Source organism: Myxocyprinus asiaticus, chromosome 38 (genome assembly GCF_019703515.2).
Source record: "Myxocyprinus asiaticus isolate MX2 ecotype Aquarium Trade chromosome 38, UBuf_Myxa_2, whole genome shotgun sequence".
In the NCBI taxonomy this organism is placed as follows: Eukaryota; Metazoa; Chordata; class Actinopteri; order Cypriniformes; family Catostomidae; genus Myxocyprinus; species Myxocyprinus asiaticus.
The window spans coordinates 3,473,503-3,499,915 of NC_059381.1; the positions used below are offsets into that span (position 1 = coordinate 3,473,503).

General features: G+C 37.3%; 2 protein-coding genes across 8 annotated transcripts in view; one reads left to right on the forward strand and one right to left on the reverse strand.

Moving 5' to 3' along the window:
- Positions 1–13,596, reverse strand: part of LOC127429268 (secretory carrier-associated membrane protein 1-like) — a 129,543-nt gene extending 115,947 nt beyond the window's left edge. For 5 of the 7 annotated variants that reach the window (XR_007895251.1, XR_007895248.1, XR_007895249.1 and 2 more), the window contains exon 1: positions 13,446–13,596. Coding sequence is in view for 2 of the 7 variants with exons in the window: in XM_051678210.1 (XP_051534170.1) it covers positions 13,446–13,502 (57 nt within the window). In the remaining 5 variants the exon portion in view is untranslated. Of the gene's footprint in view, positions 1–1,045; positions 1,130–2,463; positions 2,543–13,445 lie in introns of those variants that run through there. The other 2 variants (XM_051678213.1, XM_051678212.1) reach the window with 2 other exon arrangements.
- A 3,513-nt stretch (positions 13,597–17,109) lies between these two features.
- tor1 (torsin family 1) lies at positions 17,110–25,238 on the forward strand. The gene is made up of 5 exons (XM_051678209.1): positions 17,110–17,439; positions 19,955–20,220; positions 21,017–21,192; positions 23,716–23,843; positions 24,102–25,238. Exons 1-5 carry the CDS (start codon positions 17,241–17,243, stop codon positions 24,347–24,349), a joined length of 1,017 nt encoding a protein of 338 aa, XP_051534169.1. The 5' UTR covers positions 17,110–17,240; the 3' UTR covers positions 24,350–25,238.
- Positions 25,239–26,413: the final 1,175 nt, after the last annotated feature.

Here is a 26,413-nt window from a genome sequence, read left to right on the forward strand (position 1 = left end):
GGCTTCATTGAGTCACTTCCTAATGTAAACACAGTCATTTATGTCTAAACTGAATGTAAACAGCTGGACAAAAAAAAGTGTATCAGTATCAAAATATCGGACTTGAAGTGTAAAATCAGCCTGCTAGACCAGCCGCCAGTGTTTGAAATTAACTTTTTGGCTCACAAGCCACTGTGGCTAGTAGTTTCCAAGGTCACTAGCCACTCAATATTTCCACTAGCCAAAACGCCCGCCTCGAAAAAAGTGATAACGGTAACTGGAGACTGAAACTGCATGCATTTGTTTGGACATTTGAACAAGATTTAGTTTAGCAGGACACAAGCCTCATGATTTTAGAAACCTTTAGAATGGACAGTTAGAACAGGAGGAAAATCAATAATGTGTCCATAATTCATAGAAGTTTTAATCCCTTCATTCTAAATTGTACTTGATTTTACGAAAGTTTCCATTGTTTAACAGTGGCATTTTAATGATAAGGCCATAAGCACAGGTAAGACCATGGATGGCTCCTCATTACTGTTGATAATAAAGATATTTGTAATAAACACTTATAGCCTTTAACTATAACTTGTACAGTTGTAATAAAAATAAAGTTTAATAAATTCAGTCTAATAGATTAATTATGAATCTTATACTAAGTTGCCAGTTAGTGCAGGAAATTTTTTTTTTGTAAAGCATTACCAAAAACCAAAACATTTTAGTAAGGATTATGATGTGTATTTTAAAAGCTGATCAAGTGTCTTAATTGTTTTCTTTTTACCTCGTCAGTGCCGTTTATAATGAAGGGGATGTCTAGTACTGAGGGGGTTGATTTCCTCCATATAAAGCTTTATATTAGAATGTTCTCTGTAGAATTCAAATGGGTCACATACGTTTTATGGTCTCCGCTGTCCGCCCATATCGAGTAAAGCCAGACTAATTCACGCAAGTTACGCTCTGGAGCACGCTGAACGTACGTGTCCACTGGCAATTATTTATATTTTCATTTTCATTTAATTCCAACGAGAATCCACCTCGTGAGCGAGGCTTGTTTCAGTTCACTCACCACACGCCAGTGGACATCCAGCATAATGTGCGTTGCTGTGGTTCGCGCGAAAGCCTGCTTCACTCGGCCCCTCACAGAGGCGCATGCAAGTTATGAGAGGCATGAATAACATTACATTTGCTTCGCCAGTGGCTCCAAGTTGCCTGATATTCAAAGAATTTTTAATGCAGGAAAAACCCTGAAAACTTCACCCACCAAAGTGGCTGACAAGAGTGACGCAGTTACCCGCCACTGCCAATTTTTACAGGCATATGGCTGGTTAGCGGGTGTTTATTTCAAACCCTGCCTGCCGCTGTCTAGTATGTCGTTAATATTAAGATAATCAAACAACGTGGGCCTGAGTAGCTCAGCGAGTAAAGACGTTGACTACCACCCCTGGAGTCGTGAGTTTGAATTCAGGGCGTGCTGAGTGACTCCAGACAGTTTTCCTAAGCAACCAAATTGGCCCGGTTGCTAGGGAGGGTAGAGTCACATGGGGTAACCTCCTCGTGGTCGCTATAATGTGGTTCGCTCTCGGTGGGGTGCGTGGATGCTATGGAGAATAGCATGAAGCCTCCACACGCACTATGTCTCCACAGTAATGCGCTCAACAAGTCACGTGATAGATGTGCGGATTGACAGTCTCAGACACAGAGGCAACTGAGATTCGTCCTCCAGCCCCCAGATTGAAGCGAGTCACTACGCCACCACGAGGACATAGAGCGCATTGGGAATTGGGCATTCCAAATTGGGGAGAAAAAAGATAATCAACAACAATAACAAGAAAATGAGAAAACCACTTCCTGCTCTCGGCTGGATAACTTAAGTAGCTTTAAAAAATATTTATGTATTATAATTATACAGTAAAGACCAGTTATTTAAATAGTTACTTTTTTATTTTTTATTTCTGATGTTTACTTACTTGATGTAAGGGGGTTCAGTGGAAAGGAGGTGGCGAGAACCGGCTTAATATAAATAATAATTTAATAAACAATTTAAACAAAACACACAAACAAAAACACACAGTACCGCTGCCTGCAATTCTCTCTCTCTCGAACTGTCGTCCCCGGCCGCCTTTATCCCTCGCGCGCCCCATCAGGCTGATTGGGGACCGGGTGTGTCTCATTCCAGCCCGGCCCCGCCCTCCTCGGCTCTACACTTGACATTGCTGCGGTTTGCAATATTGCAATATTTTCTTGAAGTAATATTCCGGGTTTAATACAAGTTAAGCTCAACTGACAGCATTTGTGGCATAATGTTGATTACCCCAAAAAAATATTTTGACCTTTTCTTTAAAGTCTGTGTTACAGTAAGGCACTTCCAATGGAACTGAATGATGTGAATCTGTAAACGTTAAAATACTCACTGTTTCAAAAGTCACAGGATGTAAACAATATGTGTGTAAACATGATTTTAGTGTGATAAAATCACTTACTAACCTTTTCTGAGTAAAGTTATTGCCAATTTTACTTCAAACTTTACAACGTTGTTCGATGTAATGGTGTAAACTGTGTAATCCTGCAAAAACAATGATTTAAACAACTTTATAGCTCAAATAGTACACAAGTGTCAACAGAAGAATTAATGTAAGTGCTTTTATAAAATTATAAGCTTCACATTTCTGCCTTTATACTCTCCAAAAATTGTCCCCATTCACTCCCATTGTTTCTCACTGTAACCTCGATTTTCACTTTTGTGGTAATCAATATTGTCACAAATTCTGTCGAATGAGCTTAACTTGTACTGAACACGCAATATTAATTTAATTGTATTTGTTCTATAGCTTGAAATTTGTTTCTCTGTTCTCAATTTGTTACTGACTGTTTACTTGAATTAAATAATTACTCCATAATTTTAAGCAATGTTTACTCAAATTAGTAATTATTTTGTTGCGTTATAGAAATTCTAGAAATTACTTTCATATGGAACCAAACAAAACATTATAACTGAATTATACCCAAATTAATCAGAATCGAATCAAATCGTAATCTAGCTAATTGAATCGATTGTCTCGATACTCAGGCCTTCGTACAGTTTCATAAAAGGTTTCTAAAATAACTTGAAAAAAATTATAAAATTGCAGATTTTTGAACAATTAAAACTGAAAACAAAAAGAGAATCATCATAAACTCCTTGTCCACAAACCTCTGGAAACAATACACCATCCAGGCACCTTTGGTGTGTAATTTGCAATGTCTTATGATCTGGGACATCCTCATTTACATACGACATAGTACCGCTAGCATACGAATTAGTACACAGCTTTCCTATCTCATTGGTATTTCAATGAAATCTGCTTCCACGTAACACGGCAGGCAAGATGCAATAACGAATCCATCCACCCACTCTGATGGACAAGAACAAAGAGGAAACAAAACAACGTCCTGACATGTATACACAAGGGATCGTTCTTAAAGACAGCCGTTTATTCTGAGAAATACAATAGGATACTGTAGATCTGAGTGGAAACCCTTCTGATCAGAGTCTGATATAACGAAACTCTCATTCAGAGAAAACATCATGTGACTGTACCATTCCTGTACTGACAAAGAGAGAAACTGAAATGACTCTTCTTAGTCATCACTCCCTCGACAAACACTCTGAATAAGGCAAACACACACACAGTGACAGGTGCTCACTGTAACAGGTTCTCCTGCATCTGCAGAGCAGTCCAAACCTCCAGAAACATCCATCTAGTCAGATCAATAGAGGTCCCACTCTCTTCTTACGTGCTCATTACTCGTTACTGAGTGACAGAGAATAAAACGGGCTTTCAGGGTAGACCTTATTTAGACAGCCTACTTTCTTACAGCGGTAACACTTCATGTGTGCCTTCTAGGGGTGTAACGGTTCTCGGTACGGTTCGCCACCCATGCTTCGGTAAGCATTGGCACCGGGGTTCACCTCAAGTTTATTAACGCATCTGGAGCACAAGGTTTTGCGAAGAAAATAAAGCATCAAACAGACACGCACAGTTACAACCTCCGCTAATGCACCTGAATGGATCTGTAGATGGAGACGCTCCGCTTGTGTTTCACGTGGGTCAACTTGATGACATCACTGTTCTGCATGCGTTATGTGTAGTTGAAAATGGCAAGTTGAGAAAATGAGCCGCTGATTGAAAAGCCCCTTGCGTTATTCAAATCTCCTGTCTGGAAACATTTTGTTTTTGCAGTCAATTACAACAGCGATGATCAAAAAACTTTTACAAAACAGGCACTGTTTGCAGACGTCGCTCGACACGAGTACCGTATACTGGTAATACATCGACATATGATCACTTATGCCAATATCACTGGGCAAAGATAGCGTGCAGCGTGCACAGATCCGCAGATGAGCCAAAACTTCACACACTCCCTTTCGTTTTTAAGCAGGCACTCTTTGTAACTTTAGTAACAATTACTAAAGCGATTGGGGTGTTCATTGCCAACGATATGCCATTTCTGTGTATGATTAAAACACTCGAGCCACATCACAACATTCCTCGTATCCATTTTAATAGCAAAGTTCCTTCTATAGTAATGTACAGCTTCTGAATACTGAATATATTTGCAGTAGAGTTTGAAATGAATTTTATGTTGATGCATGTAGCGTAATAGTGCAGGTATTTATTTATTTTTTTTCCTTTTTCACCTAATTTGGAATGCCCAATTCCCAATGCGCTCTAAGTCCTCGTGGTGGCGTAGTGACTCGCCTCAATCCGGGTGGCGGAGGATGAATCTCAGTTGCCTCCGCGTCTGAGACCATCAACCCACGCATCTTATCACGTGGCTTGTTGAGCGCGTTACCACGGAGACGTAGCGCGTGTGGAGGCTTCGCGCTATTCTCTGCAGCATCCACGCTCAACTCACCACGCGCCCCACCGAGAGCGAACCACATTAGAGCGACCACGAGGAGGTTACCCCATGTGACTCTACCCTCCCTAGCAACCAGGCCAATTTGGTTGTTTAGGAGACCTGGCTGGAGTCACTTAGCATGCCCTGGGATTCGAACTAGCGAACTAGCAAACCCCAGGGGTGGTAGCCAGCGTCTTTTACCACTGAGCTACCCAGGCCCCATAGTGCAGGTATTAAGTACAAATGTTGATTTAGTAATTAGAGAAAAGGGTTTTAGTTAAAGACCCTAACGAAATCATAGTTTTGATACAATTAACCATGGTTTTACAACAATACTGTAGATTCCATATAGTAACCATGATTTTACTATATATAGTAAACATGACCGTAACCATGTTAATTCTGTGGTTACTAGGTTTTTACAACAAATACCATAGTTAAACTATGGTTACTGTAAAACAATGATTTTTATTAAGGGCAAACCTGTTGAAGTGTTTGTTACCAAATAGAGTATTCTTTCTTTGGATTTGGCAGTAATATTTTTTTGCTGAATATTGCAAATACCCTAAAACCGTGATACAAACCGAACTGTGAGAAATTTGAACCATTACACCCCTAGTGCCTACACACACACATTGCTGACTAGGGATGGGCGGACTGATACTAAAGTATCAATACTTGATACTGATGTGGTATCAAGAATATCGATCCTTTTTTAACTAACGATCTTATTATTTGGATAACATGAATATTAATGCATCTCATAAGCTTCGACGTTGAAAAAAATTATTTTATCATCCCTACTGCTGACTAGTTGTACGAGGTGACGGTTTGAGATGTTGCATGAAACCATTGTTATAAGCTGCATTGAAACGGCATAGTCAAGGCCACTGCAACTGTGGTTGTTCAGTCTCTTTCACACATACACACCCCATGCACCAGTTCTGCAATATCTTACAGCACATCTCACCACTTGTTGATGAGACAGCATCACACGTTTCTATCAGGACTACATTCAGAATGAAGACTATTTACTCTGGGGTTTTATTCAGAGAGTGCTTTTAAAGTCAACAAATGTTTAACTTAATGTTTGTCAAACAGTACACTGGGCAATGAGACATTTTTTAAACCGCTAATAAAACCATCTTAATAGCTTAAATACAGTTTCTATTTTCTTGAGAAGTTAAATTACCAGTTAATCTATATTCTAAATCTCTAGATGTTTTACCAAATAGCAGGATATTCCTTGAGGATATATGACATACCCTTGATGATTATTCAATAATCTAAGCAGTTGAATTCCATATTAATGCATCAACTTTGACTGACTGTTACAAATAAAACCTGTCTTGAATATCAGTGCACATGTTTCTGTGAGCAAAAGGGATTACAAAATAATTTGACCATTTAGTAAGCTACAACTATAGCAGCATATAATCATATAAACAAATATAGGGTACAAAATAGTCTCTATTTATGGGCAGGGGTGGATTTTTATTAAAGGGGTCATGAAATGCTCTTTTTTATTATCTTCCCTGAGGTCCACTGATAATGTTAGTGAAGTTTATTTTGCACCAAAACAGTCATAATTTAGTAACATATGATCATTTTCCACCCCTCCATTTTGGCCTAAGCACCTCCTTAAAGCTTCAATGTACACGCCCACTGTTCTGATTAGCTAGCATCATGCAGCCCCTCAAATACAGCCATATTTGAATCTCAATCGGAAGAAAATGAACAAGCTCCACAACAATAAAAAAACTACATTTCACGGTATACACATAATGCACATTCAACACATTGCATCCGAATATGTTAAACCAGAGGTCCCTAACCCCCGGGTCGTGACCCAGTACCGGGCCGTGGAAGAGTTGCTACCGGGTCATGAGAACGTTCTGGGAAAAATTTCTGTGCAGCACTGATATACGCCCTTAGCCCTTTATGAAGCACTATCCACATTTACATAAAAGGTGCGAATTCAGAAAACATTGGTTCCACTCTTTCTATAGATGAAGTTACTGTTTATAAACAAATGCTCCGCCCTGCTCCTGGTTCTTTTGGTAGCCCAGAAAAGAACTGCTGTCTATGGGCGCTTCGCTCAAATTGCACTGAAACTGTCCAAAAAGTGCTGTTTTTGGGGTTGAAACACCCCGTTTTCCACAGATTATTGGAGATTAGGGTGTCTTTAGATTTCCACCAGATCTTTGCATCAGGAAAAACTCCGGATTTTACATAAATTATGATAATTCACGGGCCACCGTCATTGTTATCGCATCTGCTCTATTAGACCCAACTGACCCACAGCAGCTGTTGGTGGATATTAACTTTTTTTTTTACGAAGAAACCACGCAAACTCTGATCGCAAACGGCTGTTTTTAATTTCCAAAGTGCTGTCACTGTGACAGATATGAGGTCAAATATGATCTAATGATTATCTGATTAAGATCACCATATAAGATATAATGGGAGGAACAGATCCCGTCTCCACCACCGCAGCGCATGGACTACCATTTGTGAAAGGATAAGTGAATAAAAATAATGTCATACTGCTAAAATGAAGTCTTGGCATTTATTTTGAATGCAGTAAATAATATTGTTCAATCGAAAACAGCTGTTATTAAGTTTTGATATGAAATATGTTCATACTGAAGAATATTATTATTTATTGTATATGGGTTAATAATTTAAGCTGTAAAGACACATATTGCATGTCTAGTGGTAGTTTTTATTTATCACATTTCTTAGGCTTTAGAAGCATGTTAAACATGTGAGGATGTGTAATCATCAACCTGTTACATGTCCAACATTATCATACAGGCTCATTGAACCAAGTTTAAACTTGTTTTGCCGATATTTCAGAAAAGAACCCACATACTTTCTTCACTGTAAACCACAGATATTCCTTTATAATAACTTTTATTAACATTAAAATACATTTTTACATTCTATTAAGCTTAAAAGATTATTTAAACTGTATCGCTGCCTATTTCCACCATTGAAATCTGCGGAAACGGGGTTTCCTGCGGTGAGACGTCAGAGTAATTGAATCTATAACCAATGTTAACATGAGTGTGAAACAAACGTAACCCTAGCACTGAAATGCATCAAAGTGGTCAAAGACATCCATCTAGTGCACGTTATCATACACAAACAATTAAAAATAGTGCATATGAGCAGAAGGATGCACAGCAAGAAGCAGAGCAGCTGAATCAAAGAGAATGGCTTCTTCTTTTCAGAGTTATAACTTGACACGCATCTTTTTAATACACCTTTTGCAGTCGCGGGTCAATTTTGACCCGGTAGCTTTCAAGCTTATCATTCATAACTTGATGGTTTTCATCTAGAACTATATTGTAAGTCATTAATAAGTTCTTAACTGTTCATACATGTAAAATGTTTGATCTTTTTGGCACGTTAACTGACAAATATAGAAGTTATTAATATGACACATTTTTTTAAATAATAAAATGTAGAAATTCTTTGAGATTTCAAAATATACATTAACTACAGCAAAACCAATGTGATACATCTGAAGATATATTTTTTATCAACATTTCTGTGAAATTGTATTTAAAAATAACATAATATACAATTTATATTAACATTTAATGTGAGAATTATTAGTAATTTGAATAAATTTCCTATGACTCATAACTGCAATACAACATATTCTTTTTCAACTAAACATCATCAAAAAACTGTACAACTCAATAATACTTCTTTACTATGTTTCTAAGCTAAATGTATTCTATTTACTTGTATGAACTGCCAAATGTTCATGTACGAGTATGCTGTAATCTGGTTTTTCATCAGATGGCTGCAGAGTAACATATGGACAATTTCCTCTTTCAAACCCTATTTAGACTAATGTGTGCATTAACTAAATTTTGCCACACCCCCTTTAGGCTGTAGTACTTTTCATTTAGTTTATTTGTTAAGTTGCATCTGTCATGTCTGTTTTGTACTAGAATGTGTGTGTGTGTCTGTGTGTTGACTGTATGTGTATTTTTGTAAACAAGATGCAGTCCCAGTGAAAGACAAAAAGTGTGTGAGAGAGTACGGAAAAGAAGCAAAATGTTAATTAAGTGCTTATAAGAAAAAAATCTAATTGATAGGTGTACAAAAAATCTACACAATATCATGTGTAAAGCCACAATTGTTGCCTGGGTCAAAACTGACCCAAGAATGTAAAAGATGAAACAATTTTATTAACAAATCTGAAAAAATTTATTATGTGTATTTTGATAGTCTTGACTGAATTTAGATTGGTTCCCATATTAAAAACTATGTGGTATTTAAAAATTATTATCTACCTCTTCTGGATCAAAAATGACTTGAACACAATAGGAGGGTTAAAAGCAGCCCGAGATACATGACAACAGTCAAAGATGTTTGTCTAATGCATGTTTATGTACAAAAATAATTAGTCCAGATGGGTCCCCTTTGGTGTTCAGGAATAGTTAGGCCACACTACGCCTGTCTGTCCTGCTCTCTCTCAGTTTACGAACCAAAGCACCAGTGGGCGGGGCCAAAGGTGTGATGATGTAAAGTAGGCGTTGATGTTTTTTCGCTGTAGAGGCGGTCATGAATTAATGGGCTCCCTAGTGACTAGGGGTGTAAATTGGACATTTAATCACGATATGATCTTGTATCGATTCTCTTGGCCTGCGATCCGATTTTGTCGATACTTCGAAGTCTGCCGCGATATGATTCAGGGACCTGCGATCGATATTCCGATATTATGTGCCTATTTTACACAATCAATAAAAAATGTTTTGCCCAAATAATGCAACCAAAATATAATTTATTTTATTCAGCTCTCTGTATCCACATTGGAACATCCACAACAAAATAAGGTACTTCAGATGTTGAAAAAAATTATATAAGATAAATAATATAAAAAATAAAGTCACACATAAGTAATCAATCATTTGATGACAGCTAATTTTTCAGTTTAATCCAATTCAAAGTACGTACATACCCATGACTTGTTTCCAACTATCCGTGGTTTTCTTGGCTACAACTTCCACAGTTGTAATGAAAAATTCTGTTACGGTTAACTGGGATAAATGTTAGTAAAGGTGTTGATGTGTAGATGTGTAAAGTCTTATAACTGATGCTGGAGCTGAGCAGATGTTTCTATTTCCCTCATTAGTGCTGTTCAGAATGTCGACGTTATCAAGATGTTTCACATGATGGTTGAACTTCTCCATGGTACTTTAAAATAGCAAATTCTCATGTAAAATTCAAATGGGTCGCATGTGCAACGATATCGATGGAAGCCCGAATTAATTGCGCATGTGAGCCGCTCTGTGTTTGTCATGAAAGCTCACATTTTAAGGAGTAATATGAACGTAATAAGGTTGCTTCAACGCCTGATGGAAATGAGTACGAATGTCGCTGACATGAGAGTATTAAAATAAAGGTACATCTCAAAAAAATGTCTATATCGATATTTACGCATTGTATCGATAACACTGGATCGCTGGTTATTGGATCGATGGATCGTTACACCCCTACTAGTGACTTAGAGTAGTCGCAGAAGTAGAGAATGAGGCGTTTTTGCAGCTTGGTTTCAATACATGCTTTTATTGCATTTGGGATTAAATTTTGAGTTCTGAAATTTACTGTATGTTATTATAGAAAGACCTCTTGTGTGTCAAAATATCAAGGAAAATTTTATTCCTCATGACTTGACCCCTTTAAAACGAACAGATTTCAACCCTCTATGTTTTATTTTATTTTTTATAGGAAGGTCTCATAAAAACATTTATATTTTGGTAGGGGTGCACCGATCGACTGGCCACCATGTGATCAGCTTCTAGAATCAGGGCCAATCTTTTTTGCAGCATGCAGAGAATCACACATACACTGCTATGCTAATGAATAAGCGCTTTCTCAGCCCTGTCCCACAGTCGTGGCTTCATTTCCACCATACAAACAATTTTGCCCCTAAAAAAGCTAGTGATGGCCTACTTGTTAACTAAGCTGACAAAAAGTCAATAATAAAGCATGCTAGATATAAAAAAAAAAAAATCAAGATAAATATAAACAGAATATTTTTATTGGCCGTGATTTCCCATCAAACTGCAATTTTGCCAAATTATGCACAAAAATTATTATTTAATTGTGTGTATTTCGAATACATCAAATGTTAGCTATGAAATAAGCCAAAGCAAGACATAGAAGTTCATTTAAAAATATATATATATTAAAAATGTAATTTCCACCACAGAATTGGAGATTTGCTAGAAAACAGACTATGATGGGAATTTTCATTTACTTTCAGAGAAATTAGTTTTTACAAAAATGGCATAAATCTCCTGTGATGCATGAATAACAAAAAATAGTGACCGTGTGAAAAAGTGTTTGAGACTTTAAGTTCAGTGCTAAAAGCTAAAAAACATCCATATATGCAATAAGATACACAACAGCTAGGGGTACAAGTGTTTTGGGCAAGTGTGTAAGAGTGTGTATTTCTAACAAAGTATTGACCAATCAGCATCCAGGATTGGAACTATCATTCTGCAATTTCAAACAACAACCAGCTGTAAATGAGGATGCCTCTATCTGAGTGCTGATTGGCTAAGAAGAACCAAAACCAAATGCCACCACTCGTCTGTGATTGGCTAGGCCTAACCCTGATGTAAATATCTGACCGATTTTCTCTCATGAGGTAAAACATGAGGTCAGGAAGTCAAGCAGTGAGAATCACAGCGAAATGTTCACTTCTAGCAAGATTATGCACTGAAGCCCTGCGTCAGTAACACAATGCAATCAAGAGACTGCATGAATTATTGAGACATGCCCCGATACAGTCGGCCGACTGGTGTTGAGTTTCCAAGGCAACTCCTTGACGGGATGCATACCATTACTGCTGATCACCTAACAAAATACCTTGTTTCCTTCTGGGCAATTCAATGATGATTTACCAGACAAGCTTTAACATAAACACTTTTGAGGAGGCAAACAGCTTTCTTTGCTGATGATGTGGATGTGCGGTACTAATGGCAAATAACAAGGGGGTTTGTGTTGGTAGTTTGTGACCACTGGACATGAGGGAGAGAGAGATGGTTCATGAGTCACAATCTGCTGTGCATGAATTAGCATTTGTCTCTCTATAACCTAAAGACCTGTCCCGTCCCATCTGTGCTGTTACACCTGTAATGTCAAATATAAAGACTCACATCTGAACCTGTGAATAATAGGACAAGGAAAACAATGGCAAAAACAAAAAAAACAAAAAAAGAAAACAAGGCAGATGGCAGATGTGTATAACTAATTTACAAAGCAGTGTAATTCCGACAAGATCCACCAGATCACCAGCTTTGGTGCATTATGCAAACAACAAATGCTGCCATGTTTTGATCAATGTAGTTCTGATTGCAAATGTAATAACTAATAAGGACTAACTAAATTAAAATTTAAAAGACTAACTGTGACTTTTTAGCACATTAATGTGTTTCAAGACCCTTTATACATAGAAATGTTTCTGAATTGTTAATATAATAAAAATAAAACTGAAAACACTGAACGCAAAGCCAGATTTAAAGTCTTTATCATCTTAATATAATCATAGCCAGTGTTGGGTGTAATGCATTACTAATTAATTAATTACTGTAATTAAATTACTTTTCCAGAGTACTGATGCTGACTACCACCCCTGGAGTTGCGAGTTCGAATCCAGGGCATGCTGAATGACTCCAGCCAGGTCTCCTAAGCAACCAAATTGGCCTGGTTGCTAGGGAGGGTAGAGACACATGGGGTAACCTCCTTGTGGTCGCTATAATGTGGTTCTCACTCTCGGTGGGGCGCGTGGCGAGTTGTGCGTAGATGCCGCAGAGAATAGCGTGAAGCCTCCACACGTCCGCGGTAACGCGCTCAACAAGCCACTTGATAAGATGCGCGGATTGACGGTCTCAGACGCGGAGGCAACTGAGATTCGTCCTCCACTACCCGGATTGAGGCGAGTCACTACACCACCACTAGGACTTGGAGCGCATTGGGAATTGGGCATTCCAAATTGGGGAGAAATAATAATAATTATTATTATTATCTCATGTCTATCCTTGTATTTTTCATCTGGTCGAGGTTGATAAGGGTTTTAAAAAGTAATTAGTAATAAGTAATGCAATTACTTTTCAGACAGAGTAATTAGTACAGTAATCTAATTACACTGTAGAAGATATAATTAGTAGTTACTAGCAATTGATTACTTTTTTAGAGTAACGTACCCAACACTGATCATAACAAATCCATAATAGAGAAAAAATGTTAAAAGTGGTGAAATACAATACAAATAAAGTTAATTAAAGGCTAGTTTTAGACCGAAATAGTACTACAGAACTGGAGCAGAACCTTCAAAATGACAATAATAATATTAAAACCACCATAAGCAGAACCTTTGATGCCATATCGACACACCGCTGACCGCTTGAGAACCGGTTCAGTCCTTTTCATTACAAACATTGTGATTATATGGATTTTTTTTTTTATTACAAAAAGAATCGAAATTAACAGAAAACTGAGTGACTTCATTTAAATAACGCAAACACAAGCGAAAAACAGCATTTATAAGGCATTACCTGAAACGGGTTGCTAAAGTCCGGGTCCGCGAAGGGGTTGCTGTCAAAATCTGACATTTTACCGGTTTAATGTGACCGTTTTATTCTGAAATGTGAGATTATATTAAAGGTGTTCGGTGAGGAAACGCAGCAGCAGCAGCTCGAGACTGATACACAACCGCAAAATGGCATAATCGGAAGTGACGTAGGGTGCAACGGCAGCCCAGTTTGATCTTTAAATTATTATATTTGTATTAAATTATATATTTATGTTGATTTTATTTATGTTGTTTCGCTAAATTACGTTCTTTTTTAATAAACAAAATTTTATTTTTGTGCCCATCAGTCCCACTTCAATGTTGTATTTATGTTTATTTTGTACTGTTTCGTTTTGTTCTGCTTTATTTCGTCTCGTTAGATTTTATTTTATTTATTTTTTAATGTAACTATGTTCCTTGTTAATTTTTTTAGCTATTTCACGCACTTTTATGCAAGTAAAAATGTCTATAAAATGTATACTAATGTTTGTTTGTTTGTTTGTTTGTTTTTTGTTTGCTTGTTTTTTTTTAAATGTTTTTTTTAAAGACTTTTTGGAAAGCGAACAAAAAAATAATAAAAATAGAAGAGAAGAAAATAATAAAAACTTAAGAAAGACAATATGTGGACATTGCTGCCGCCAGGAGTGCGATAATAGCTATTACAATTCAATCAGAATGATCGAATATTTCGCCATTTATTATTGATTGTTTATTTACTGAGACAAAAAAGTACCTCATATAATTATGACAGCAGGTTAGCTATGCTTATTCTGAATGTTTTATATTTTTATCTATGCATTGAAATCCAGAGATCCTGGCCTGTTTTGGTTTATCTACTGTATGAGGAAAAATATGATTGGTCTCTTGATCTCAGGGACTTACACCATTAAATAACATATTGTCTGGTTCTAGTATTAATAGTCTCTATAAAGTATTAATAAGACGTACACAGCTGCACCAGTCAAATTCCTATAGCAGTCAGATTGGCAGTTGGCGTGACAGATGTCATCAAATGTTACCATCAAAAGGAGGTATTTTATGACGCTGTGTTTATTTGATGAAATTAAACAATTAAGGATTACCTAAATTAAAAATTTAAAGAATAACAGTGACTTTTTAGCACATTTATATGTTTGCAAAACCTTTTATACATATAAATGTTTCTGAATTGTTGTTTGTGGTGTACCTACTTTTACTATAGCTGCAGATTTAATAATGGTCATGTCCCCTACAGCATAGGAAGAGTGAAATATTAAAGGAATAGTTCACCCAAAAAAGACAGAACTTTGAAGGTCCAAAAAGCATATAAAGGCAGCATAAAAGTAATCCATAAATCTCCAGTGGTGTAATCTATGTCTTCAGAAGTGATATGATAGGTGTGGGTCAGAAACAGATCAATATTTAAGTCCTTTTTTACTATAAATTCTCCTCCCTATATACACAAAGAATGGAATTGCCAAAAACAAAAGAAGAAGAATGTGAAAGCGAAAGTGAAAGTGGAGATTTATAGTTTTAAAAAAGGACTTAAATATTGATCTGTTTCTCACCCACATCTATCATATCACTTCTGAAGACATGGATTTAACCACTGGAGTCATATGTATTACTTTTATACTGCCTTTAATATATATATATATATATAGTGTATTCTATATATACTTTATTTTCTATCCAATTTAAATTTAAATTTTAATTCTATTTCTATTCATAAATTTTTTATTATTATTATTTATTATTATTATTATTATTATTATTATTATCTCTGTCTTTTTGCTGTATTGTATTGTTGTACACTGGAAGCTCCTGTCACCAAGACAAATTTCTTGTATGTGTAAGCATACCTGGCAAAAAAGCTGATTCTGTTTCTGATTTATGTGCTTTTTTTTTTTTTTTTTGTGCTTCAAAGTTTTCGGCCCAGTTGAATTGTATTGTAGAATGTATGGATGGTTTTCAGCATACGAAAGAAATTCATACACATCTGGGATGGCTTGATGGTGAGTAAATGTTGAGAGAATTTTCCTTTTTTGGTGAACTATCCCTTTAATAATAAAAAAAAAGAAAAGAAGCATAATTATGTCCAATGCACGCCCACCAGAGTTCAGACTGAACCCTTAAAAAATTTGACCCTAAAGATTACAGATAACTCACAGGCTATGTAATTGAATATGTTTCTGGCTCTTGCATTTTGTAATTTTTACCATGTTTTAGTTTTAATGGTGTCAAAGATCATAAGGAGGACATTGAGTATCAAAATGCCAGAAGGTAAACAAAAAATATATTTTAAACATGAAGAAACTGTGACAGACCAAGTGTTCCTGTGCGATAGAAAAACGTCATATTGACCCAGCACTATATTTCTGTTCACTGTGTGGAATTATGTTCCTCATTTTAATATCTCTGGTATACCATACACAGTGTTGGGTAAGTTACTCTAAAAAAGTAATTAATTACTAGTAACTACTAATTACATCTTCTACAGTGTAATTGGATTACTGTACTAATTACTCTGTCTGAAAAGTAATTGCATTACTTATTACTAATAAACCCTCATCAACCTCGACCAGATAAAAAGTACAAGGATAGACATGAAACTGTTCTTTTAATTCTTTAAAATAAATCATATAAATTCAAATAAATTATTCATGGGGGGCCTGGGTAGCTCAGTGAGCAAAGATGCTCACTACCACCCCTGGAGTCGCGAGTTCGAATCCAGGGCGTGCTGAGTGACTCCAGCCAGGTCTCCTAAGCAACCAAATTGGCCTGGTTGCTAGGGAGGGTAGAGTCACATGGGGTAACCTCCTCGTGGTCACTATAATGTGGTTCTCGCTCTCGGTGGGGCGCGTGGTGAGTTGTGTGTGGATGCCGCTGAGAATAGCGTGAAGCTTTCACACGTGCTACATCTCCGCGGTAACGCGCTCAACAAGCCACCTGATAAAATGCGCGGATTGACGTCTCAGACGCGGAGGCAACTGAGATTCGTCCTCCGCCACCCGGATTGAGGCGAGTCACTACGCCACCACGAGGACTTAGAGCACATTGGGAATTGGGCATTCCAAATTGGGGAGCAAAAGGCGAGAAAAATAAATAAATAAATACAATTAAATAAAAATAAATGATTCATGAACTGACCAAAGAATTGAAGGGGGCAGCGTAAAATTAGAAAACATCAATTTTAACATTAGACGTTAAATTTCAGATTTGAAATTCACTATTGTTTTATATAGAATTGTTCTATAGTCTATACAGTATTTAACACAATTACATCAGAAGTAACTGTAATTAAATTACTAAGAAATTAAGAGTAATCCGTTACTTTATTTTTTTATTTTTATTTTTTTTTATGAAAAAGTAATTATATTATAGTAATTAATTAGTAATGCATTACACCCAACACATGCCATTGTTATTTAGTCCTGGTGTATTTTTTTTTTTTTGTGATACCACATTTTTGACAATACTGTAATTTAATATTTGATAAAAACGATAATAAGTGCGATAATCGCCTAATGTAAAAAAATATATACATATATTAATTTGTAATAATACAATGATAAAATATAAATGCAATATTTTCAAAGATATTTGTAATATGTTTCGCACCAAAACATCCCGTAAACGAGCTTAATGACGTCACAGCGTGTGTTTGAACTGAAAGGCCCCTCTTGATTCGGTTTACGGAAGTCGCTTCGCTATCACGCCGCTAAAGCTAGTACCAGCATCTACTATTTAGATTAGTTGGACTTTTTCGCCGTTGTTAAGGCCGGTGTCAGACTGCAGAATGCGGTTGAGATGTTGGCTGGTGTTTGCTGTTTGTGTTGTGTGGAGTTTCTCGATAACAGCGGCGATTGAACCGATCAGCACCAGCATTGCTGTCGGTATGGCGGCCGCAATCACCGGCTTTCTGGCCAGTTATCAGAACGTGCTGTATTACTTTCAGGAGTGCTGCAGACCTGAGTGGATTTCATACAATAAGACAGGTTTGTAGGGGGTATTTTATCTTAATTTGGTCTTCTATGACGCAATTATGGGCGTGTTTAAGGTTTCAGTTTTGCTTTGTTCGAGATGTCATATGGCAACCTGATAAATTCATATTTAACGTTACTAAAATGAATTACATTCACATTTGTCATTATTTAAATGATTTAAGTCCATGCTGATGCACGTATTTGTAAACCATAGACTACAGGTGCATATATAATTTGTGAAAATTAGTCAACATCTAGTGTTACTTTTTTTAATCAGAATGCAAATGTTTAATCAACTATTTTTATTATATATGGTACCATATAATTAGTCAAAAAACAAAACAAAAACAACAACATATCATCTGGTAATGTGTAAAGTAAATTTAGTATTATGGAAAAGATTTTGTTAAATCTGCTGTCTTAAAGGTGCACACACATTTATTTTTCTTTCTTCATTTAAACAGTTTGACTCCATAACAAAAATAAATAGTAATTTTGAAACATGTATAAAATCATGACCGCTTGCATTCAGGGGCGGATTTAGTGATTTGGGGGCCCTAGGCAAAGTACAGGAATGGGGCCCTGTTCATTGTTATTATTTTATTATTTACTGTGGTATGCCATGAAAACAGTGGTTGCTCATTCAGATAATCACTTAATCACACAATTTGCTTCAACGACAGTCTTTCATTTCTTTCAATGCTATAAACTTTTCAAGCTTGGGCAAATCTAATAATAAAAAATAAAAAAGTTTTAGACTTAGTTCATTTTCAGAGGTGCTCACTGTAGCAGCCTGGCACATTTTAGGCAAATTTTAAACAACTTTGTTACCGGGGGCCTGGGTAACTCAGCGAGTAAAGACACTGACCACCACCCCTGGAGTCGTGAGTTCAAATCCAGGGTGTGCTGAGTGATTCCAGCCAGGTCTCCTAAGCAACCAAATTGGCTCGGTTGCTAGGGTGGGTAGTGTTACATGGGGTAACCTCCTCGTGGTCGCTATAATGTGGTTCTCACTCTCAGTGGGGCACGTGGTGAGTTTTGCGTGGATGCCGCGGAGAATAGCATGAAGCCTCCACACGTGCTGCGTCTCCGCAGAAACGCGCTCAACAAGCCACGTGATAAGATGCACGGATTGACGTCTCAGACGTGGAGGCAACTGAGATTCATCCTCCACCACCCGGATTGAGGCGAATCACTACACCACCACTAGTACTTAGAGCGCATTGGGAATTGGGCATTCCAAATTGGGGAAACTTTTTTTTTTTTCCATAAAAAATAAAAGCTGTTTTATTCTACATGGAGAGGGTCCCCTCATGGAGGCCGCCATGTTATGATCACATGACCAGCCGAATACTACTGGTTTAATTGGACTCTTTCACTCATGGATTAGATTAATCATGGCTGACTGTGAATAGTTCTGAATTTCTACTATGGCATCTGTTAGTGAAAACTATTGCATTTGAGGTGTAAGTTAAAGACGGCATAAACAAAAAATGACAGAGTGCACCTTTAAAGGTAACTTTTGTCTTTGTGTCATCTTGGACTTACACTGACACCTAGCAGCTTGGATGCAGCATCATTTAAAATCAGTAGTTTTCAGGTTCAGATAACATTGCAGAAATTTACAATACACAGTCAGCTATGATTACTTTAATCAATGAGTGAAAGTGTCAAATAACAGGATGGTTACTGAGATTAAGCGAGTAGTATTCGGCTGGTCATGTGATCATAACTTGGCAGCGCTCTAGGTCCTCGTGGTGGCGTAGTGACTCGCCTCAATCCGGGTGGTGGAGGACGAATCTCAGTTGCCTCAGCGTCTGAGACGTCAATCCGCTTATCACGTGGCTTGTTGAGTGCATTACCGCAGAGACATAGTGCGTGTGGAGGCTTCACGCTGTTCTCCGCGGCATCCACGCATAACTCACCACGCGCCCCACCGAGAGCAAGAACCACATTATAGCGACCACGAGGAGGTTACCCCATGTGACTCTACCCTCCCTAGCAACCGGGCCAATTTGGTTGCTTAGCAGACTTGGCTGGAGTCACTCGGCATGCCCTGGATTCGAACTCACGACTCCAGGGGTGATAGTCAGCATCAATACTCGCTGAGCTACCCAGGCCCCCAAAATGTTTTTCTTTTTAAGAAAAGGGGGACAAGTCAAAACTTCATGCCACAAATGTAAAGCAATACGAGTGTGGGTGTTTTTGGTGATGTGGACTTTAGCTAGTAACCAAATGGTTGTAGTTTCGAATCTTTCACAATAAAATTGTATTCTGTGAGGTTGTATAGTTGTGCCAGGACTGATCCATTGTGCCCTTGAGCAAGACACTTAACCTCAGGTTACTCCAAGCCTTTGTCAAATGTATGGTGTCTTTTTCTATGGCAACATGGCGAGTCAAGGAAATAAATTGCACCGCTTCTGGTGATTTGGTGATAAATAAGATCCTCTTCTTTCCTGTTCGGTTCTCAGTACAGTACAGAATGCAGTGCATTTCTGATCGTTTAAATCTGTTCTCTCATCCACAGGATTGAAGCACGACCTTGACATGAAGCTGTTCGGGCAGCATGTCGCTGCGCAGGTCATCCTGAAAGCCGTCACGGGTTTCATGAGCAGTGAAAACCCCAAGAAACCGCTGGTTTTGTCCCTCCACGGCTGGACGGGGACAGGGAAGAACTATGTCAGCCAGCTCATAGCCGAAAACATTTACCAGAAAGGCTTGTCGAGCAGTTTCATTCATCTGTTTACAGCCACAGCACACTTTCCTCATGAGAAGCACATAGATTTGTACAAGGTAAGGTTTTTTGTTGTTTGTAAGTTTTCCCATAATGAACATTGAAATGACATTATATTTCGTTGCACCACAAAAAAACCTTAAAAGTACAGTATTTTGGGGGCCTGGGTAGCTCAGTGAGTATTGACGCTGATTATCACCCCTGGAGTCGCGAGTTTGAATCCAGGGTGTGCTGAGTGACTCCAGCCAGGTCTCCTAAGCAACCAAATTGGTCCGGTTGCTAGGGAGGGTAGAGTCACATGGGGTAACCTCCTCATGGTCGCTATAATGTGGTTCGCTCTCAGTGGGGCGCGTGGTGAGTTGTGCGTGGATCGCGGAGAATAGCGTGAAGCCTCCACACGTGCTATGTCTCCGCGGTAACGCACTCGACAAGCCACGTGATAAGATGCGCAGATTGACAGTCTCAGACGCCTCCGCCACCCGGACTGAGACGAGTCACTACACCACCACGAGGACCAAACTGGAGAGAAAATAAAAAAAAATACAGTATTTTGATGAAGTGCCATCAGATAGAAGTGTAAAAATGTTTCAATTTGAATGCTTTGTATTACAGAATATGTCAATTAATATTACTATTACTGTAATAACACCCAAAAAAAGTTTTTAAATTATTAGTTTTTTTACATCCAAAATACAATGCTTGACCTATTTTCAGTTGTAACATTGTTGCAGATAGTGCTGAAATAATCAAATGGAACCAAATTTCATATTTCATGATACATAGTAATGAATCATAATCAAAAGTTGTGTCTGTGCATTGTCATATCTGTTTATAATTGTCTGTGTGTGTTTGTAGACACAGTTACAGGAGTGGATAAGGGGAAATGTTTCCAACTGCGCACGCTCTATGTTTATCTTTGATGAAATGGATAAAATGCATCCCGGGCTGATTGACAGTATAAAACCATACCTGGACTTTTATGACAATCTGAACGGAGTGTCGTACAGACAGGCCATCTTCATCTTCCTCAGGTCAGTGTCATCAGCACACTTGTGTTTGAGAAAATTGTATGGGAGAAAGAAGCTATTTTTTATTTTAGTCATAATTTAAATGAAAATGTTGAGTCAATATTTCATCATGTCACATTCATTCATTTTAGTCAGTTTTACTCAGAGGGAAGCAAACTACTCACCTTTTGGCTAAAGTCACTTTTTAAAGCTAATGTGCCCAAGTTTCTACACTTTATCTATGAAAATCACTTGAAATGGGTACTTGAAGTTTAAACACTTAAAGCTTTAAATACAACAAAATCAACTAAAAATATATATGTGCTATGACTCTCACCTCTCATCCCTTTGCATCCCTGAATTTTAGTTGACAAAATTAACATTTTATATTAGGTGTCTTTAACTGCTATTTACTCAAATTAAAGTACATAAAATACAATGTACTTATTGTGTAACTACATTTTGATTCATGCAAAATTCTGACAAGATTCACATTTGCTGCTACTGATGTTGAAGTACAGGTAGGTTTAGGGTAAGGGTTGGGTTAGGGGTAAGGTAAACTGTGTAACAACAGATATAATTAAGTGCAGGTACTTTAAATATAAATACATTGCAACAACACGTGTATATACTGTACATTATAAGTACATTGTAGCAAATGCTTGATTACATAGTAGCTAAAGACACGGGGGCAGTGGTGGCTCAGCGGTTAAGGCTCTGGGTTACTGATCAGAAGGTCGGGGGTTCAAGCCCCAGCACTGCCAAGATGCCACTGTTGGGCCCTTGAGCAAGGCCCTTGACCCTATCTGCTCCAGGGGTGCCGTATCATGGCTGACCCTGCACTCTGACCCCAGCCTAGCTGGGATATGTGAAAAAAAGAAGAATTTCACTGTATATGTGTGATAAATAAAAAGAAAATTAAAATTAAATTATAAGACACCTAATATATAGTGGGTTCAATAATCAAACTGTAACAGACCAAACTTTAACCAAATATTCAAATGTTCTGAAAAATGTATAAACTATTTACAATTATTTAAACGTATTAAACAACGTAAAGATTATTGTGTTTAATGTGTAAGATAAAACAACATGAGAAACTGTCCTGAAGGCCTGAGCTCCTGAAATAATAGCACATAATGAATATGCTGAAGTATTTGCTACTTTTTAGACGTTACTCTGTTGTGGATTCTTCTCGTTTAGACACTTTAGGACAGGCTTATTCAACTGGTGGCCCACAAGCTAAATCCAGATGGTTTGTACATTTCCAGTGGCCCACGTTAGGTTGCCAGTTGTCTTGGGGGCTGTTCACACCGAACACGTTTTTTTCTGTTCACACTTTTTTTCCCAATTGTTTTCCTATGTAAACTTGCGCTAGACGGACATCATGTTACATATTGATGTTCTTACAGTGTCTCGTGCAGGAGCGCCTTGTTTTTTAGACGCTTTCAGAGGTTGTGCTACAGATAATAATTTTCCATCATTTAAAGAATTAAAATTATGGACGAGTTCAGAGAAACAGAAAAGTTATATTTGTTAATTTGGTCCTGAAAGAATGCGATTTGTAAAGTCAAAATAACAAACTACACTGTTATTGTTGAATAATTGTTATTTATTTATTATCTGATTTACTCTGTTGTTGTTGTTGTTGTTGTTGTTGTTTTTTTTTTTTTTAGAATATACTGCTGGAATTTTTTTTCTCATGATAAAAAAATTAAAGATATAAACGCACATGTTTTATTTATATAGTGAACAAATATTATAGACCTACTATAATATGATATCTGATAGATTTTTATTATATATCTGATTTTGATTAACAAAATATTCTGGCTTGGCCCGCAAGACCCGAAGATTTTTTTCTATGTGGCCCACTTGTCGATAAAGTTGAATAGCCTTTGTTTAGGATATTACTAGCACGTATTTAAGAAAACTGTGTATTTACTAGTTCAAGTTCACATGTTCATTGGCTTCATTGTCTGTACAGATGTAAGTTGTAATGTTACATTTAAGTTGTGAATGTAGCTGATTAATGTCACATATATAGGATGCATTTTAGGTAATTACCCGTTAGTAAAGTTAATTGAATAGAAGTTTAGTTTTTTCAGCTCACGTAACTCAAGTGGGGAAATCCACAACATACTATGACTGGATTATTTCAATCAGTTCTTTCTAGATTTTTCTTTCTTTAAAAAATAGATTAATAAAAAAGTGTTGGTCTTGCAATATTATTATATAATATAATTTATAATTTAGTAAACAGTAATTTTTTATTTTTTATTAAAATTGTTTTGTAATCGGCATGATGCGACATTTTCATCTCGTCTTTCCATGTTATCGTTAATCGAAAAACCTTATTTCGGCAGGAATTTCATTGATTAAAACTTTATTTAGAGTTTTAGGCTTTTTTCATAGGATTTTGTGTTTTGACAAAATGTGCTTAAAGGTTACTATGTAGATCATTTTTTGTTTTAGTCGGATGCGGTTTGTTTTGCATATTTGAATTAGCATTCATTTCATGGATCATTTTTCTGTTCACTTTTATAGCAATGCAGGGGGAGAGAATATCGTTCAGGTTGCTCTGGATTTCTGGAAAGCTGGAAGAAAACGAGAGGAGATCAAGCTGAAGGATTTAGAGACGGCACTTTCACTGTCTGTCTTTAACAACAAGAATAGTACGTCACCCCCTCTCTCACCATTTAGTACAGCATAGTAAAGCAATAAGCCACTAGATGCTAAATGTTATATTGATTTACTGTAATGCACAGTCTCATAGCTTATTGCTGCTATTGGCAACAACGCTTCAAATGTGGCTGATGAAGTCAGATTTTAGAGCCTGTTTTATAAAGTGCAGAATAATAAGATGAAAAGGATCATTGGCATTGCTATTATTAAATGTTTACATCATTTTTTTGTTGTCTCTCTGTCTGTAGGTGGTTTCTGGCATACTAGTTTAATCGATAAGAACTTGGTGGATTTCTTCGTGCCGTTTCTTCCTCTGGAATACAAGCACGTCATTCAGTGCGGTTTGGCTGAGATGGCCACCAAAGGTCACGTGCCAAAACAGGAAGTGGTGGAACTGATGGCCCAGGAACTGAACTACTTCCCTAAAGAGGAACGTGTGTTTTCTATGCAGGGCTGCAAGATCATCTCCAGCAGATTGGACTTCTATATTAACTGAACGAGAGAGAAAAACAGAATTGATTGACTGTGTGCTTTTTTTCCATGGAACTGCCACTGTCCATCGGAGATTTAATTTATATGCAGACACCGAGTGTGTTGGGAAAATCATCCTGCTCTTCTAGTACAATTCACATACTACTGCATCCCATGATGTCACAATCTCTGATGAAAAAGACTGATGAAAGCAAGGGGACGATTTTTACCCAGACCAAATGTTCTCTTATAGAACTGTTTTATTAATTTCACATCTTGCAGTTTAAGTCTTTGTTTTCAAGGATGTGTCCGATAGAGCTTTTTTTAAACTTTGCACATTGTGGCGCTGTGAAACACTGGCTAATTTTATGTAATGTTGTCGATCTTTATTAATTATCATGAGTAAAACACATTCATTTGCCTTCACTTGAAATGTCAGATAACAATTTTTATTTTTATTTTTAAGAAAAAACAGCATGAATTGATTGCTTAAGATGTTGATGATTGTCGGATTTCTAACAATTGTTGATTTCAATCTCGTTTTGAACTTTTAAACAAAAGCAGAATGATCTGAAACATTTAGTCACCGTCAGGATTTATATTTGATTTTGTATATTTGATTTTGTATATTTGATTTTAAGCTCTTTAAGTTTGATCAGAGGTGCTATTAAGCAAATCAGTGCCTGTTTACCATATAAGAAGATCATCTGAGTTTTGAATATAGTTGATGAGCATGTCAACATGCTATTTTTATATTTGTTGATAAGTCAGTCTTCATTAGTTGATCATCTCCTACTTGGAACTTAATTGTACATTTGAGATGTGTAGGAAACCAAGATAAAATGGCTCGAAAATACTCGAAGGATTCAATGTACATATTGATTTTGATAAAAGCTTTATGAGTTAAACATGGATTTCTTTTGTCTTGCAGTGATTTATTCTTATACTGGCCTGTAAGAGATGTGTTGATCATTTTTATTTTATTTTAGAAGTCCTCAAACTTTGAAATGTGGTTAAATTAAAAAAAAACAAAAAAAACAACAACTATAAAACGCTTAATTACAATAATTTGATAATCACTATCCCTTGTAACTGGGCTTTTATTAAGCTCTTGAAAAGTGACAACAGTAATGGCCTAAATAAATTAATTGTTAATTAGTTTTAATGAAGTCCTTTCATCATTTAATTGTGTATGGCCATCAGTCATTTTTACAGAGAGACCTGAACAAGAATGATTTGTTCACACAAAAAATGTGTTCAAAAACACAAAGCACCCCCAAAAAAGATCTAGTCACCTTATTTGCAAGTTTTCAAGGTTCTTGATATCAACTCTTTGAAGGATATTGTAACTTAGTCGTTTTGTGAGCCAAAATATTGCCTAATATGCTGTTGGTCCTCCACGTGCCGCCAAGGCATGGACTCTACTAGACCCCTGAAGGTGTCCTGTGGTATCTGGCACCAAGACGTTAGCAGCAGATCCTTTAAGTCCTGTAGGTTGTGAGGTGGGGCCTCCATGGATCGGATTTGTTGGTCCAGCACATCCCATAGATACTCAATCAGATTGAGATCTGTGGATTTTGGAGGCCAAGGAAACACCTTGAACTATTCATCATGTTCCTCAAACCATTCCTTAACAATGTGTGCAGTGTGGCAGGGCGCATTATCCTGCTGAAAGAGGCCACGCCATCAGGGAATACCATTGCCATGAAGGGGTGTACCTGGTCTGCAACTATGTTTAGGTAGGTGACACGTGTCAAAAAGATCCACATGAATGGCCGGAACCAGGGTTTCCCAGCAGAACATTGCCCAGAGCATCACACTCCCTCCGCGGGCTTGTCGTCTTCCCACAGTGCATCCTGGTGCCATCACTTCCCTAGGTTAACGGCGCACACGTACATGGCCGTCCACGTGATGTAAAAGAAAATGGGAGTCATCGGACCAGGTGACCTTCTTTCACTACTCCATGGTCCAGTTCTGACACTCGTGTGCCCATTGTAGGCACTTTTGACAGTGGACGGGGTCTTCATGGGCACTCTGAGTGGTCTGTGGCTACGCAGCCCCATACGCAGCAGGGTGCATTGTGTGTTGT